Source organism: Mandrillus leucophaeus, unplaced genomic scaffold, assembly GCF_000951045.1.
Source record: "Mandrillus leucophaeus isolate KB7577 unplaced genomic scaffold, Mleu.le_1.0 Scaffold130, whole genome shotgun sequence".
NCBI lineage: Eukaryota > Metazoa > Chordata > Mammalia > Primates > Cercopithecidae > Mandrillus > Mandrillus leucophaeus.
The window spans coordinates 4,533,626-4,549,769 of record NW_012101255.1 but is presented as its reverse complement, the minus strand read 5'-3'; the positions used below and the strand labels follow the sequence as shown (position 1 = coordinate 4,549,769).

At 40.6% G+C, this 16,144-nt stretch overlaps 1 protein-coding gene across 4 annotated transcripts in view; it reads right to left on the bottom strand.

Annotated features, from left to right (window-relative positions):
- HLTF (helicase-like transcription factor) overlaps nucleotides 1–5,953 on the bottom strand; it is a 56,103-nt gene extending 50,150 nt beyond the window's left edge. For all 4 annotated transcript variants that reach the window (XM_011972791.1, XM_011972792.1, XM_011972793.1 and 1 more), the window contains exons 1-2: nucleotides 5,715–5,953; nucleotides 4,081–4,288 (exon numbers count right to left, since the gene is read on the bottom strand). In XM_011972791.1, the coding sequence (XP_011828181.1) occupies nucleotides 4,081–4,288; nucleotides 5,715–5,734 (228 nt within the window). In that variant the 5' untranslated portion in view covers nucleotides 5,735–5,953. The remainder of the gene's footprint in view (nucleotides 1–4,080; nucleotides 4,289–5,714) is intronic.
- Between the last annotated feature and the right edge of the window lie 10,191 nt (nucleotides 5,954–16,144).

Here is a 16,144-nt window from a genome sequence, read left to right as displayed (position 1 = left end):
GTTTCTTTTTGGAGTAATGAAAATGTTTTGGAACTAGATTGTAGGGATGGTTGCACAACCTTATGAGTATTCTAAAAACTACTCAACTGTGTACTTTAAAATGGTAAATTTTATTATAAATGTATCTCAATTTTTAAAAATTCCTTTAAAATATACAAGAAAGCGGCTTCAAACTTCTCCCAGCATCTGTCTACTGACTCAAGAGATTACAACCAGAACCAAACAGTATTAGACAGATATTCATCTCTAGCCCTTTGGAGATATTATCTATGAGGCATAGCTATGCTCTCTCCCAGTCACCAACCCTCTGCCACGGCCTACAGGATGATCTTTTTTAAACCGTATTATGCAAATCCTAGAAAATACATAACCAAAAAAAAAAAAAAAGCAGGGCATAAAACTAACAATTTTTGAGCATTTCATCTCAAATAAGGTATTACATAATTGTAATTTATCATAATAAGCTATCATTAACTGTCATTACAAATAACTACTAGAATTTTAAATAAAATATATGAGCCAAAATATTGGAGACTATAAAAACAAAAACAAGGTTCCAGCAGCAAAAAAAAAATAGAACATATAAAAAACACACAAAGAATAACAAAAGGAATGAGAATTAATCATAACAGTATACTCATACCCTGCATAACAACATTTCAGCAATGACAGACCACATATATTATGCAATAGCAGATTATAATGGGGCTTCACTATAGAAGTGTACCATTTTTTATCTTTTATACAATATTTTTACTGTACTTTTTTCATGTTATATATGCTTAAATACACAAATGTGTTACAACTGCCCACAGTATTCAGTAAAGTAACATCTTATTCACTCTACGTTCCCACAAAGAAATCACCTAACACATTTCTCAGAAAGTATCTTCATTGTTAACCAACACATAACTGTATTTTAAAATAGAAAAAGAAATAAACCACCTTATTATAAAATAAAGCCATTGATGGGTCAAAAAATAAAAAATTTAACCATACGCTTATTGAAAACACACTTAAAAAAAAAAAAAGAAAAAATAAAAATAAGAATAAAAAAACACCAGAGTTAAAAATAAAGAATGATACTATATAACAAATCTTGGTGGCTAAAGGCAATGCAATACTTACACGTTTAAAGATTAAAAGATTAAATGACTCAAATTAAGGTTCAAATTGCACGTCCAACAGAAAAAAAAAAGAAAATGAACCTAAGTAGAAAAACCGAATGTAAGAGAGTAATTATTAAGCCAAGAAACATAATCATTAAGAAAAATCTACAAGAGGCTGTCTTGAAATGATGTCACAGTTAATCAATAAAAAAGACACAAATGTATAATGCAAAGAATAAAAACAGGAACACAACCACCTTTTTTTAAAAGTTTTTAAAAAGTTTAATGGAGCCAATAAGGCATATAAAATTGTGTTCTGGCAGACATTTAAAAAATGGCACATTTTATCAAAATTTGTCAATTCATTGTTAAGAGTACTGAAATTAAGGTTCAGAGCACCAACTTAAAACAACCAAAAAAATGGTTATTCAACTTGGAAAGAGGAACTAGAACCAAGGCATAAACGGGAGTTTAAATACGTGTTCCTTGATCTCAAAATCCTTCAGGAATAGGAGTTCTGGTCACTTGTGAGCATCACAAGTTTGTCACACCACCAAATCCCAATTCCAGAAAATCTGAGTTGCAATTTTATAAGGATACATGATTACTATGCACAATTCTATGGGAATAAGTTCCACTATCTAAATAAAATGGATGCTTTTCTTCAAAAATATAAATAACCAAAATTGACCAAAGAAGTACTTAAATTACGCTGAGTGAAAAATGCCACACTTAAAATAGTACATATTGTATAATTCAATGTACGTGAAGTTCTAGAATAGGCAAAACTTATCTATAGTGATAGAAATCAGACTTGCAGTTGCCTAGGGCAGGAGCAGGGAAAAATGATTGTAATAGGATACAAGATACTTTCAGGGAGATGGATACAATCTGTATCTTGATTGGGGTAATAGTTATCAGGTATACATCTTTGTCAAAACACTAGGATCATACATTTAAAATATGTACATTTTATCATATGTAAACCACATCTCAATAAAGAAGACAAAACTTAACAAGTATGCAAAGATAGTACCTCAATTTTTATTACTTTTTTATAATAGTGATTAACTCAAAAATGTCCATCAATAAGGAAATTATAAGTCCAATATAGATGATATTCCTAATCACATTAGGGATAATATGATCTTATTTTTATTAATATGTAATATGATTCCAATTTACATGCATATACTCACACAAGTGTAGAAGATAAGTTACGGTTCTGAATGATACACTTTAGAAGATTTAATGCTTTTTTAGCCATTTAAAAATAATGAACATGGCTGGGCGCGATGGCTCATGCCTGTAATCCCAGCACTTTGGAAGGCCAAGGTGAGTGGATCACCTGAGGTCAGGAGTTCAAGACCAGCCTGACCAACATGGCAAAACCTCATCTCTCCTAAATACAAAAAGTTAGCTGGGCGTGATGGCGCATGCCTGTAATCCCAGCTACTTAGGAGGCTGTTGCAGAAGAACCGCTTGAACCTGGGAGGCAGAGGTTGCAGTGAGCCAAGACTGCACCACCACACTCCAGCCTGGGCAACACAAGCGAGATTCTGTCTCAGAAAAAAAAAAAAAGAACATGTATTAATTATAAAATAAATGATATCTCAACACAGTGTTCCTGGAAAAAATAAAATTTAAAATATATATATTTGGCAAAAGAAGAAAACCGATGACTACATTTTTTCGACACACACTAGCTTACCGAGGTCACAGAGATTATTCTCGGATCCAAAATACTGATTGTTCTAAGATCAATAACTACCATAATCTAGTATTTCATGGTGGTATAAAATAATTATTGAAAACAATGTAAGTTTTGAAAAATTAGCACAAATCTGAAACAGAAAAGCTCAGAAATGCATATGAGAGCTAGAGAATACATAGATACGAAATAAGAACTGATAGATTTCAAGAATCTATTAGAAAAAACTAGAGGCTGGGCACAGAATCTCAGCACGTGGGGAGGCCAAGGTGGGCGGACCACTTGAGCCCAGGAGTTCCAGATCAGCCTGGACAACATACCAAAACCTACAAAAAAATACAAAAAAAAATACAAAAACTAGCTGGGTATGGTGGCAAACACCTGCAGTCCCAGCTACTCGGGAGGCTGAAGTGGGAGAATTGCTTGAGTCTGAGAGGCAGAGATTGCCGTGAGGCCAGATCAGGTCACTGCACTCCAGCCTGGGCAACAAAACGAAACTTGGTCTCAAAAAAAAAAGGAAAAAAAAAAAAATCCAATTCTCTTAAGTGAAAGAGAAAATCACACTGGCCTGAAAATTCTATACAACATTAGGATATGGAGAGAAACTATATATTACAAAGATTTTAAATTCAGCCCAACTGTCATTAAGTCCTTCACAACTTTCATTTTATGAAACTGTCATTCATAAAATGCCACAATTATGACAAAAACTTAGGAAATACTGTTTCTTCCTAAGGAATCTCCTAGACAACACATTTCAGACAATCAAAAAACAACTTGTAAAGTTCCAATGTAAAGGAAATATAGGAGAAAAACAAATCCAGAACATGGAACTCCCAAGGAATCTCCTGCTGAACATGCTTCAGACACCCAAAAATAAAAAAGATTTAAGAAGCTTAAAAGTAAGAAACATACGGAGAAATGAAAGAATAAAATCCAGAAGATTTCACAAAACGACCTCCTTTTTGCAACAAATCGATGACATGAACAAGGCACTGGGGTGTGGGGGCGGGGTGTTACCCATAATAACTAAACATAACGCACTGAGACCAAGCATAGTGGCTCACTCCTGTAATCCCAACACTCTGGAAGGCTGAGGTGGGAGGGTCACTTGAGGTATTTTTTATTTTTGGGGTACAAATATTTCATAAACTTAAAGTAAAGATGAACCGTACACATCACCTGCTAATTCTCTTATTTTCTAGATTAACGCCACAAATATAATCAAAATTTAATTTAGTTATCTACTATTATACTCACTACTCCCGTGTAATAGCGTAGTCCAACCACATGACCTCTCAAACTTCCAAATAAAACGGAATCTAGTTCTTCATCACTAGTTAGGAAGTCATCTGGAGGGATAACATCTTGGAACTCAAAACGTGGAAAGAAAGTTGGATATGAGAGGCGTGGAAAATTTCCATGAACTCCATACTGCACAGTCTGCAAGTACTTCCAAACAGGATCCCTATTTTTTTTTAAAGGCAAAGAAAAACAGTATTTAAGTACTTTCAAAGACCATATGAGTGGTTTTCTCATGCTTTACTTCAGCAAATGAAATCTTACATGGGAATCACAGTAAAGATTAATAGTTACTCTCGTTAAAGCAGGAATTGCAGTGAGTGGAGAAGGCTTCCCAGGAACTTTACCTGTTTTCAATATTGGCTCTTCTACCTGCCCCCTAGGAATTCAAAATGAAAAGCCTAGTCAGAGCTCACTAACCTCTTTCCTAGTGAAAATCATCTAAATTGAAATGTATATGATGTCTGTAAATACAATTATGGGCCAGATGTGGTAGCTCACGCCTGGAATCCCAGCACTGTGGGAGGCAGAGGCAGGTGGATCACCTGAGGTCAGGAATTTGAGACCAACCTGGCCAACATGGTGAAACCCTGTCTCTACTACAAATACAAAAATTAGCCGGGCGTGGTGGCACACATCTGTAATCCCAGCTACTCGGGAGGCAGGAGAATCTCTTGAACCCGGGAGGCGGAGGGTGCAGTGAGCCAAGATTGTGCCACTGCACTCCAGCCTGGACGAGAGAGCGAGACTCCATCTCAAAAAAATAAATTATTAAAAAAAAAAATTATATGCCAAAATTTCAATAGGGATTCAGCTACAAAAGACTTACAAAAATACAACCACTATTGTATACGAAGTTGTTTATAATTTTCCAGAAAATACATCCAGCATCCATCACTGTAACTCCCTCTGAGCAGAACACTTACTTTATTCTGGTATCTAAACCACGCCACCGTGGGAAATTGGCCCCAAGCCACCCGTACCCGCCTCCCGTCGCTGGTTTAAGCATTACCCCAAACCCGTTACGTGTAACTGTTTCGGGAATGACCATAAAAACCAATTTGGACAATGAAAAGTGAGGGGAAGTCTACTGGAGCATTGCAGAAAGTTTCCATTCTCCTAAGAACAGTCGCTTATTTGCGCTGCGTTTTCCTTGCAAGTGGCGCATTCTCTCTATTAGCTCCTCTGCAAATACGTATCTGCACGTCTGTGCATTCGCATAAGCTGTGAGCCACTTGGGGACAACGGCTGGCTTACTCGGCCCTCCACCGAGCATAATGCCTGCCGCACAGTCGGTATCTAATGGATGTTTTGTTGAATAACGCATGGGCCGAGAGGCTTTAAGCCCCAGGCCCCCCACAGTCGGTGACACAGATTTCCCAAGTCCCTAACACGAGACTCGCCCTAATAGCCCCTACTCGCCAGCCAAGACAATGCATTTATTTCTCCCGCGGCCACATATGCGACCAACAGAACGAATACAGCTGCACAAATCGCCCGGGGAACGTGGAGGAACGCGGGGAAGGTCAGGTTCATTTGGGGACGCCTCCAGGCCCTTAGCCCCAGCGCCCCACCCCCTCCGCCCCCTTCACCTCTTGAACATCCAGGACATGGCGCTGAGTGGGATGACAAGAGGAGCGCCTCGGCTCCCCTGGATCGTTCTCGAGCCGCCTCGATACGCCTCGTTCCAGGTCCCGCGGCCCTGAAGCCGGGAACAAATTCCGAGCGCCGAATAAGGAGCGCACGACTGAAAGATAAGTCGCTGCGAGTCTAGTCAGACGTCGACGCCGTCTCCTTCTAGCAACAATCTGGGAGACCAGCGTCGCTCTGTGACTGGCACTAGGAAAGCCCAATCACGAAGAGAAGAGTGCGGAGCCAAACCAATCAGAGCACAGAAGGGAGGGCAACTCCGCCCCGCTGCCATTCAAAGACTGCGGGGGGTCCCGGCTGCAAGGGTGGTTCCATCCGGGTTCTTCCCCGCCCCCAAGGCGGGCGCGCGGGAAAGCCACGAGGCCCCAGGAGTGCGACTGCGGTGCCTGCGGTGCCGGCGTTTTGTTTGATTCCCTGCCTTAAACGGAGGGAAACGACTTTCCTTTACCCCACAAGTCCTAAGACTCAACCCCATTCTAAAGCCTCTACCGTATCCTTCCTCTTATTTTCTCCTCATCTAATGTGGCACGTAATAGGGCGTTATACTGAAGGAGCTCCACGGTTTACGAGACCTGGAGCTACCGGCGAGATACTTTGTTTCATTCCCTGTGGTGAACCCTGGGGACTTTCGCTCCAAATTTTCATGTTAAGCCTCAGCGTATGGATGAGACACAACGAGTTTGGAAAATCTTAAATGGAACTTAGAGTCCCCTCCCCACCTCTTTTCGTTATTTTTAAGGAAAATTTTCCTTTCTTGGTACAGGAAAGCCATCACATGTTTATCACAGCTATGGGGGCGTTTGCCGGAAATGGTGGACAGGACCTTTTTCCCAGTGGGCACGTGGCTGCTCCAGCCCAGCTGGGGAGACCCTTGTTTTCCCCAAGGAACTGCAGAGGGGCGCTCTGAGGCCCTCCACGGCTCGCTTTCCAGAGTCTGAGGTGACTGGAAGGAGAATGCAACCCTGGGACCGTCAGCCTTGGACCAGCTGCAGCCCACGCCTATCAGGGCTGGTCCCTACGCGTTGGGGATGGAGAGGAGGCTGCTGTCGCCGAAGGTGGCCTTTTAATCGCACAGGGCGGGAAGCCGGTGATGGCGCCGATCTGCACAGACGGTGCCGTGTAACCCAGAGAATACTTGCCCGTCACAGAGAGGTCCACATTACATGCCCGTCAACACAATAATACTAGGTGGTCAGCTTTTCTTTTCTTTTTTCTTTTTCTGTTTTTTATCTTTTTTATTGAGACGGAGTCTCGCTCTGTCCCCCAGGCGGGAGTGCAATGGTGCGATCTTGGCTCACTGCAACCTCCGCCTCCCGGGTTCAAGCGATTCTCCTGCCTCAGCCTCTCGAGTAGCCGAGATTACAAGCGCCCGCCACCAGGCCCAGCTAATTTTTGTGTTTTTAGTAGAGACGGGATTTCACCATGTTGGCCAGGCTGGTCTTGAACTCCTGACCTCATGTGATCTGCCCGCCTCGGCCTCTCAAAAGTGCTGGGATTACAGGCGTTAGCTGCCGTGCCAGGCCGGTAGTCAGCTTTTCAAGAGACATTTATTCATTATCGTAAATAAACTGTAGTGATCTGTAATCATGAACCTTGGATGAGCAATAGAATTTGAAGCAATGTATTATTTCATTTGACGAAAGTTGATGAAGATAAAGACAATGGCATTTCAAATTATTTTAATTGTTTTATGTTCTTCTTGAAGTGTGTTGAGGCAAATGGCAATACAGTTCAGCATTTGGTATGCCAGATTTTAAATAAATTCTTGGAAAATATGCCAGAAATTGCTCAAATTGATGTTTTGTGTGTAAGAGTAAGAAAGTCAGGCTCACTAGACAAAGAAAAAATTCCAAATGTGAGAACGTAGCTCTTTCAGACTTAAGACTGGCCAGGCGCAATGGCTCACACCTGTAATCCCAGCACTTTGGGAGGCCGAGTTGGGTGGATCACCTGAGGTCAAAAGTTCGAGACCAGCCTGGCCAACATGGTGAAAGTCCGACTCTACTAAGAAAATACAAAAATTAGCCAGAGGTGGTGGCGCAAGCCTGTAGTCCCAGCTACGTGGGAGGCTGAGGCAGGAAAATCACTTGAACTAAGGAGATAGAGGTTGTAGTGAGTCGAGATCAAGCCACTACACTCCAGCCTGAGCAACAGAGTGAGACTCTGTCTCAAAAAAATAAAAAGACTTAAGATCTATCAATAATGACTGTCCCATGGTTAAAGAATGTGCTTTGAATGAACTAAAATTTGCTATTTAAAGTCAACAGTTTTCTCTATGTTATCAGTATTTCACATCTCAGAACCAGGAGTAGAACATTCTTTCCCTTAATCATTCTTTGTTTTATTTTCAAAGATCAAGTACAATTTGTACTAGTTTGATTAAAATGTTACAGCAATTACAATTTCAGAACTATTATACTAGATAATGTTTTCTGAAAAATTAACTTTTTTTTTTCTTGATTTATTCTAATAACAGCATCACATGTACATATGAAAAATGAACACTTGTAACTGGAAAATGAACTGTAGGGTGGCTTGTGGGGTTTGGCCAGTGAGTAAGGAGGAAAGTGGCACTAAAAGGATGGTGGGGAAGATAAGGTCTGGATTACACAGGAACTTAAGAGTCTCCAGTAAAGACTGTATTTTAACTGCAATGGAAAGCCATTGAATGTTTCAAGCAGGAGGATGACTTGATTTAGGCTTTTAAAAATGCTGGCAGCCCTGTGGAGAATTACAGGAAACAAGAATAGAAGCAACTGATAGGAAATTATTGTGTTCAGATAAGAGATGGTGGTGGCTTGGAAAGGGAAGGTGATGAAGCCAAGAGAACCAAAAGGTTTACTGATAAATTTGGGTAGGAATGGTATGGAAAGGAAAGGAATCCAAAATTTCTCCAGTCAGCCACTTCCCAGTCACAAACACACTTCTCATCTGCACCCCCCTGCCACACACACACACACAGAACCTTTATGCAAATTAATCATGTCATGTCACTCCCCTGTTTGATTCTGTGAGCCTGAAATCCAAGAATGGCATAGGTGGCTCTTCCTCCCACAGTAGCTTCATTTCTCGGGTCACTTCCCAACCCACCCGGCCGATAATGGCCTTCACTAATTTCTCTAAAAACTACGGACGTGGCAAAATTAATAATAAATCACTTCTTAGTATCTTCTAATAACTAGTTCATAATCAAATTTTCACAATTGTCTCAAAAAAAAATTTTTTTTTTTTTTTGAGACAGTCTCACTCCAGTAGCCCAGGCTGGAGTGCAGTGGTGCGATCTCGATTCACTGTAGCCTCAACCTCCTGAGCTCGAGCAGTCCTCCAGCCTCAGCCCCACAAGTAGCTATGACTACAGGCACAGCGCCACCACCCCCAGGCTAATTTTTGTATTGCTTGTAGAGAGGGGGTTTTGCCACATTGGCCAGGCTGGTCTCGAACTCAGCTCAAGCAATCTCACCGCCTTGGCCTCCCAAAGTGCTGGGATTACAGGTGTGAGCCACTTTTTCTAGGCCTTTTCTAGGCTGGGTGTGGTGGCTCATGCCTGTAACCCTGGTATTTTGGGAGGCCGAGGCGGGCAGATCACTTGAGGCTAGGAGTTCAAGACCAGCCTGGTCAACATGGTGAAACCCTGTCTCTACTAAAAATACAAAAATTAGCAGGGAATGATGGTGCCACGCCTGTAGTCCCAGCTACTTGGGAGGCTAAGGCAGGAGAACCACTTGAACCCAAGAGGCAGAGATGGGAGTGAGCCGAGATTGTTCCACTGCACTCCAGCCTGGATGATAGAGCAAGACTCCCTCTCGGAAAAAAAAAAAAATGTTTTCTACACTTTGCAAAATAGAATTTTAAAGCCATTGGTGTGGGGGTGGGGACCAGGCAGCAGGGAGGGGCTTTAAGAGAAGAATCAATATCTAGAAGTCTGGTTTCAATACAGAAACTTCTAAGCTTATGTCATAACTCATAGACTAAAGAAAGTAGGATGAACTTATGAGCTTGCTTGTTTGTTCGCTTCTTTCGCTGCAAAGGAGATAACAGTTCAATTGAGGAGAATTTTCAAGAATGACAGGCAGGAGGGTTTGCAGTGTAAATCCCTTAAGTGAGTCTTAGAGAGAAGACCTGGAATACACACTGGGCCAATCTCCACAAAGGGAGAGTGCTAGAAAGTCTAGCAAAGTTTCTATAGATCACACAAGAAAAGGAAGCTATGCCACATTTCCCAGAGAGTGGCCTTAGTATTCTGCAGATCTCAGAGAGAACCTCAGAAACTAGAAATGTGCCAGGGTAGTAAAGGAGTAAAGGTGACTGAGTTGGCTCTGTTAAGGGGACCCAGGGCAGCCTCGTGAGCCTCTAGCCCTGCGAAGGCTGGAGGGCGTTATCAGGATCATGGTTCAAGCAAACAAAAGCAGGATGCTGGTCCCCAACGATGAGGTGAGATGAGTTACATCTGAAATGGGTGCCTGTAGAAGATGAATGGAGTCCAAACATAACCTCCCTGGCGGGTAAGAGGAAGGGAACTAAATCTGAAAGCTGCATTTAAATGACTTTAAATCTTAAAATGACTGAACTATTCAGAAGTGACTAAATTAGGTTACCTGCCATTAGGCAGACTGAAGATTTAAGAAAATATAAGTTCAATAAAGAAATATAAAGTTTTATGTTTGCAAATATAGTCAGTGATTGAAATTCATACATGCTATATGTCTATATGCACACATTTTGATGAATATATACTTAGATATTTATAGTAAATACCTCTAGCTGGTTAAATTAGGGAATTTTCATTTTCTTCTTTTTACTTATATGTATATAAAATATTTGTTACATTAAACTTGTATTTCTTTTTTGCCATAATAAAATAATTTATTAAATAAATTAAAGAAATGATGAACTATTATTCAACTTTATTTTTATCTAATTGTAGACTTACAGAAAATTACAAATTTAGTACAAGTTGTTGCCTCGTATCCTTTATGCCACTTATTTTAATACCGTACATAACTATAGTACAATGACCAAAATGAGGAACATTGGTACAATACTATTTCCGAACTGTTTTTAAAAATAACCAAGACAATGCTGTGGAAATGATAGAAAATAAAATATTTTTTGACTTACTAAATTTTCCTACAGTTAATCAGATTTCTCTAGATTTTGGGCAAAATCCTGAGTAAAACCACAGCTGACAGGGCCAAAGTGATATAAAATTAATGTCAAGTAAAAATATTCTTAATTAAATAATACAATGAATATGAAGTGCTGCCCTGGAGTAAGCACTCAATAAGTGCTATTGTTGTAATAGAGTTATTGTCTAACAAGTTCTCTAGCACTTAAGAAATATGGTTGATTGAGGCCTATTTCCTGATTGAGTCTCAATCAGCAAGGTTGTTCCTAAATAGCAGAATAACACTGTTTGCAGAAGCCAGTCATTTTTCCAGGTGCATGTCCTTGAAGTAGACTGAGTTGTTTCATCAAGCAGTAGGAGACACTCTAATCTCAACTCCGTCTCTGAGAAATCTATGGTGTTCCAGATTATACAGGCCTTTCCCAGGAGATAATTGTTCCCTCCTCCTTTAGTCCTTGACTCACTAAATGCTCTTATGTGGTTCAAGCCCAGGGTTGCAAGGCATCAGGCCAGCCAGGGATCTGCTCCCTCCTTTGCTTTCTGCCCAGGGTCCTTTCCCCAGCTTCAGGGAAGTACCACTCTAGGCCCTGGAATGATTTTGGGTTTCTGTCATCATCATGCCAAAGTAATCTTTTTATTTTAATGAATACTGCAAGGATTAATAAACATTTTTTCTGCCTTTTTTTTTTTTTTTTCTTTCAAGATAGGGTCTTGCTCTGATGCCCAGGCTGGGGTGCAGTGGCACAAACAAGCTCATTGCAGCCTCAAACTTCTGGGCTCAATCAGTCATCCTACCTGTCTCCCAAGTAGGTGGGCCTATAGGCACACACCACCATGCCCAGCTAATTTTTGCATTTTTTTTTTTTTTTTTGGAGAGACAGGGTCTCTCTAGGTTGCCCAGGCTGGTCGTGAACTCCTGGGTTCAAGTGATCTTCCAACCTCAGCCTCCCAAAGTGCTGGGATTACAGGCATGAGCCACATGCCCAGCCTTTCTGCCTCCTTTATGGCTAGAAAATTAAAACTTCAACTCTAAATACACTTTTGATATAATAAAGAAAAACTACTTTTATTTATTTATTTATTTTTTAGACAGACCCTTGCTCTGTTGCCCAGAGTGGAGTGCAGTGGCGCGTTTAGCTCACTACAACCTCCGCCTCCTGGGTTCAAGCAATTCTCGTGCCTCAGTCTCCCGAGTAGCTGGGACTACAGGTGCATGCCACCACACCTGGCTAATTTTTGTATTTTTTATAGAGATGGGGTTTTGCCATGTTGTCCAGGCTGGTCTCAAACTCGTGAGCTCAAGAGATCTGCCTGTCTCAGCTTCCCAAAGTGCTGGGGTTACGGGCATGAGCCACTGCACCTAGCCTAGAAAGTGAGCAATTATATTGTAGTAATAATTCACTGGTTTCTTTTTTCTTAGCAAATGGGTTTCACTATGTTGCCCAAACTAGACTCAACTCAGGCTGTCCTACCACCTCAGCCTCCCAAGTAGCTGGGACTACAGGCGTGGGCCATCTCACCTGGCTGTAAATGGCTTTTTAAAAGTCATTTTTATCACAATTTACCAAACTATTGCATCCTGTAGCAATACTTATGCTAACCCTAAAATTAAGGTTTAACTTGCTAACTTGCTATTTCAAATAGCCTTTTAGAAAGTTAAGAAAAAACCTCACAAAAAAACACATTTCTCAGATTTGAAGAAAAAAAGCAGGGTGCTGTGGCTCAAACTTGTAATCTAAGCATTTTGGGAGGCCAAGGTGGGAGGATCATTTGAGCCCAGGTATTTAAGACCAGACTGGGTAACACTGCAATACCCCATCTCTATAAAAAAAAAACACACACACAAAAATTAGCCAGGCATGGTGGCACGCACCTGAAGTCCCAGCCACTTGGGAGGCTGGGGAGAAAGGATGGCCTGAGCTCAGAAGTAGAGGCTGCAGTGAACTGTGTTTATGCCACTGCACTCAGCATGGATAACAGAGTGAGACCCTGTCTCAAAAAAATTCAAAAAATTAAGCATTCCAATAGATTTTGAGAGGAACTTAATCTGATCCAATAGAATTAGAAATTCTAAGAGACTCAAATTAATAAACTGATGAAGTTTTAGGGTTAGAATATATTGATATCCTATTGCTATCATATATATATTAAATTAGCAAACACATGTTAATTATCTCAATTAATATTGAGTTGCTAACTTGGTAACATTTACAAGTAAAATTTCTAGCCAGGTGTGGTGGCTCATACCTGTAATCCTAGCACTTTGGGAAGCTAAGGTGGGAGAATCGCTTGAGGCCAGGAGTTCACGGCTGCAGGGAGCTATGACCACTGCACTCTAGCCAGGGCAATGGAGAGACTCTATCGCCAATTAAAAAAAAAAAAAAATCCATTTCTTAAACATTTTTGGGTAAGGCATTGGGTTGAAGAGGAATAAGGTAGGATATCCTCCAAGAGAAACATTAAAGCACTGATGACTTAGGTTAATGTATTGAAGTCTGTACAGCTGGCTGTAAATATTCAGAAAATTCAGCTTATCAGGAAACAACAATAGTTGGCTAAATTAGCAATCTATGAAAAAGAAGGATAATCAAAAAGGAGAAGACATATTTTTACTCATAAAAGTAGTTCAGATTTTTTTTAAATGCTGCAGTGGGAAGGGGGGGGAAAGAGTAGAACAAGGAGTTCGATCTGTAACTGACTGAACAATCGAGATAACTCACTAACTTCAGACCAGCCAACTTTAGATTTTTTAAAAGAATTAGAAACACAGCTAGACTGGTATTTTAAGAAGACTTCTTCAAGATATTTCTGGTAGAAAAGAAATGACTATGCACTTGTTTAAAATTTCCTATTTATTTGAACAAAAATTTGGATTTAGAAAAGAAATGGCAAAATTGGGTACAGGCCAGGTGTGATGGCTCATGCCTGATATCCTAGCACTTTGGGAGGCAAGGCAGGAGGATCACTTGAGCCCAGGAGCTTGAGACCAGCCTTGGCAACATGGCCAAACCCTGTGTCTACAAATAAACATAATATTTAGCTGGGTGTAGTGGCGTGCACCTGTAGTGTAGTCCCAGCAACTCATGAGGCTGAGGTGGGAAGATCGCTTGAGCCTGGCAGGTCAAGGCTGCAGTGACCTGTGATCATGCCATTTTACTACAGCCTGGGCAACAGAGCAAGATCCTGTCTAAAAAACAAACCGTGGTACATATATATTTTTTAACTAGATACCAAATAGAATTGTTCCCAATCTTTTCACTAAGTACCCCTTTATTGTAGAAAGATCATCTAAAACTTGATCAGTTTGTTCAGTTTTTAATCAAGAAATTTTAAAAGCCAATCAAAAGTAAAAACAATTTTAAAGGCTTTGTTTAACCTATACATTCTAATTAATGAGATATATTTAATCATATTTAACATCAAAAATAGGTAATGAGTATTTTGCCAGGGGTTCCTGGCCTTAGGCTGGGAAGTACAGATGATGCTATATATACACACAAACAAAAATACATGGTCATGAAGTATAAAAGGTAAGTAATGAGGCCCAGCATGGTGGCTCATGCCTGTAATCCCAGCACTTTGGAAGGCTGAGGTGAGTGCATCACTTGAGGTAAGGAGATCAAGACCAGCCTGGCCAACATGGTGAAATCCCCTCTCTACTAAAAATACAAAAATTAGCCAGGCATGGTGGCACGCACCTGTAATTTCAGTTACTTGGGAGGCTGAGGCAGGAGGATCACTTGAACCCAGGAGACAGTGGTTGCAGTGAGCCAAACTCGCACCACTGCACTCCAGCCTAGACGAAAGGCTGGATAAATAAATAAATAAATAAATAAATAAATAAATGGTAAGTAATGAATTGTCCCTAAATACACAAAGGAAAGTAGTGCTTGTCTTTCATGAGCTTATAAAACAAAGGTGCATAAAAAGAGACAAAAATCACTAAACTACCAGGGAGATTAACAAAGTACAGTGATAAAGATTAAAAGTATTGTGCTCTGGGAACAAGGCTTTGCCTTGGGTATTCTGAGCTTCAAGGACTAGGTGACAGCTAAGGGGAACCAGGAATGATGAGTGGATTTCAATGCCCGTGTTGCAAATGGGTCTTCAAAGCCAAGTCACAGAGTCCACAGAAAAAATGATGGATGAATGGGATGTTTGTTTTGAGTAGGAGGACGTCTAATGAGAAACTATATAAAACAATGAATTGAAAACTCCATCCACCTAAAGCCAGAAACAGTGCAGTTTTGTATTTCTCAATATAGGATCTGAGGTGGCGAATGAAAAGAAAAAGGGTAAATATTTTCCTAAGCAGTAAGGCTTAACATGCTTTTTCTTGTGGTTATTTTGCTGAGTGGCTGTCCTGATGGCCACCACCCACCCCAGCAGTCCCTTGGAATCAATATTGCCTATTAGCAAAAATCTTCCTTAATGAAAATGTATTTCAGAAACAAAATAAAACAAAACGGAGAGACTATCACAGCAAACTTTAACTCCTTATAATTGGCCTATATCCCCAACATATTTCCTCTCCTACCACCCCCCAAATCATTAAACATCACTGAAAGAATAAAATAAAGGTCCACATAAGTCTAAGGATCCTACTGTAATACTACTACATAATGAGGATCTTGTTATCCTCCTTCTACCTGTTTACAAAATATCCTCATTCGGAGAGCTACGGAATCATTACAAATACTGCTGCTTTAGGGCCCCGCGCGGTGGCTCATGCCTGTAATCCCAACACTTTGGGAGGCGGAGGCAGGCAAATCACGAGGTCAAGAGATCGAGACCATCCTGGCCAACATAGTGAAACCCCGTCTCTACTAAAAATACAAAAATTAGCTGGGCGTGGTGGTGCGCGCCTATAGTCCCAGCTACTCAGGAGGCTGAGGCAGGAGAATTGCCTGAACCCGGCAGGCGGAGGTTGCAGTGAGCCGAGATCACCCCACTGCATTCCACGCTAGAGACAGAGCAAGACTCTGTCTCAAAAAAAAAAAAAACAAAAAAACAAAAAAAAAATTGCTGCTTTACTTGAGATAGTTCAAAGTCCTGAAATAAACACAGCAAAAATGACATATTTTTCTATACCACCACTGAAGAGTAATTATCCCCAAAGGCCTACCACCAAAGTCCTCATTTCCTCACACCGCCAGTAGAATGCTTTTCCTCCAATCATGCAATTTAATCTAACAACTGTAAACACGGAGATTAAAAGTCACACAAAAATCACAAGTTAAATAAAAA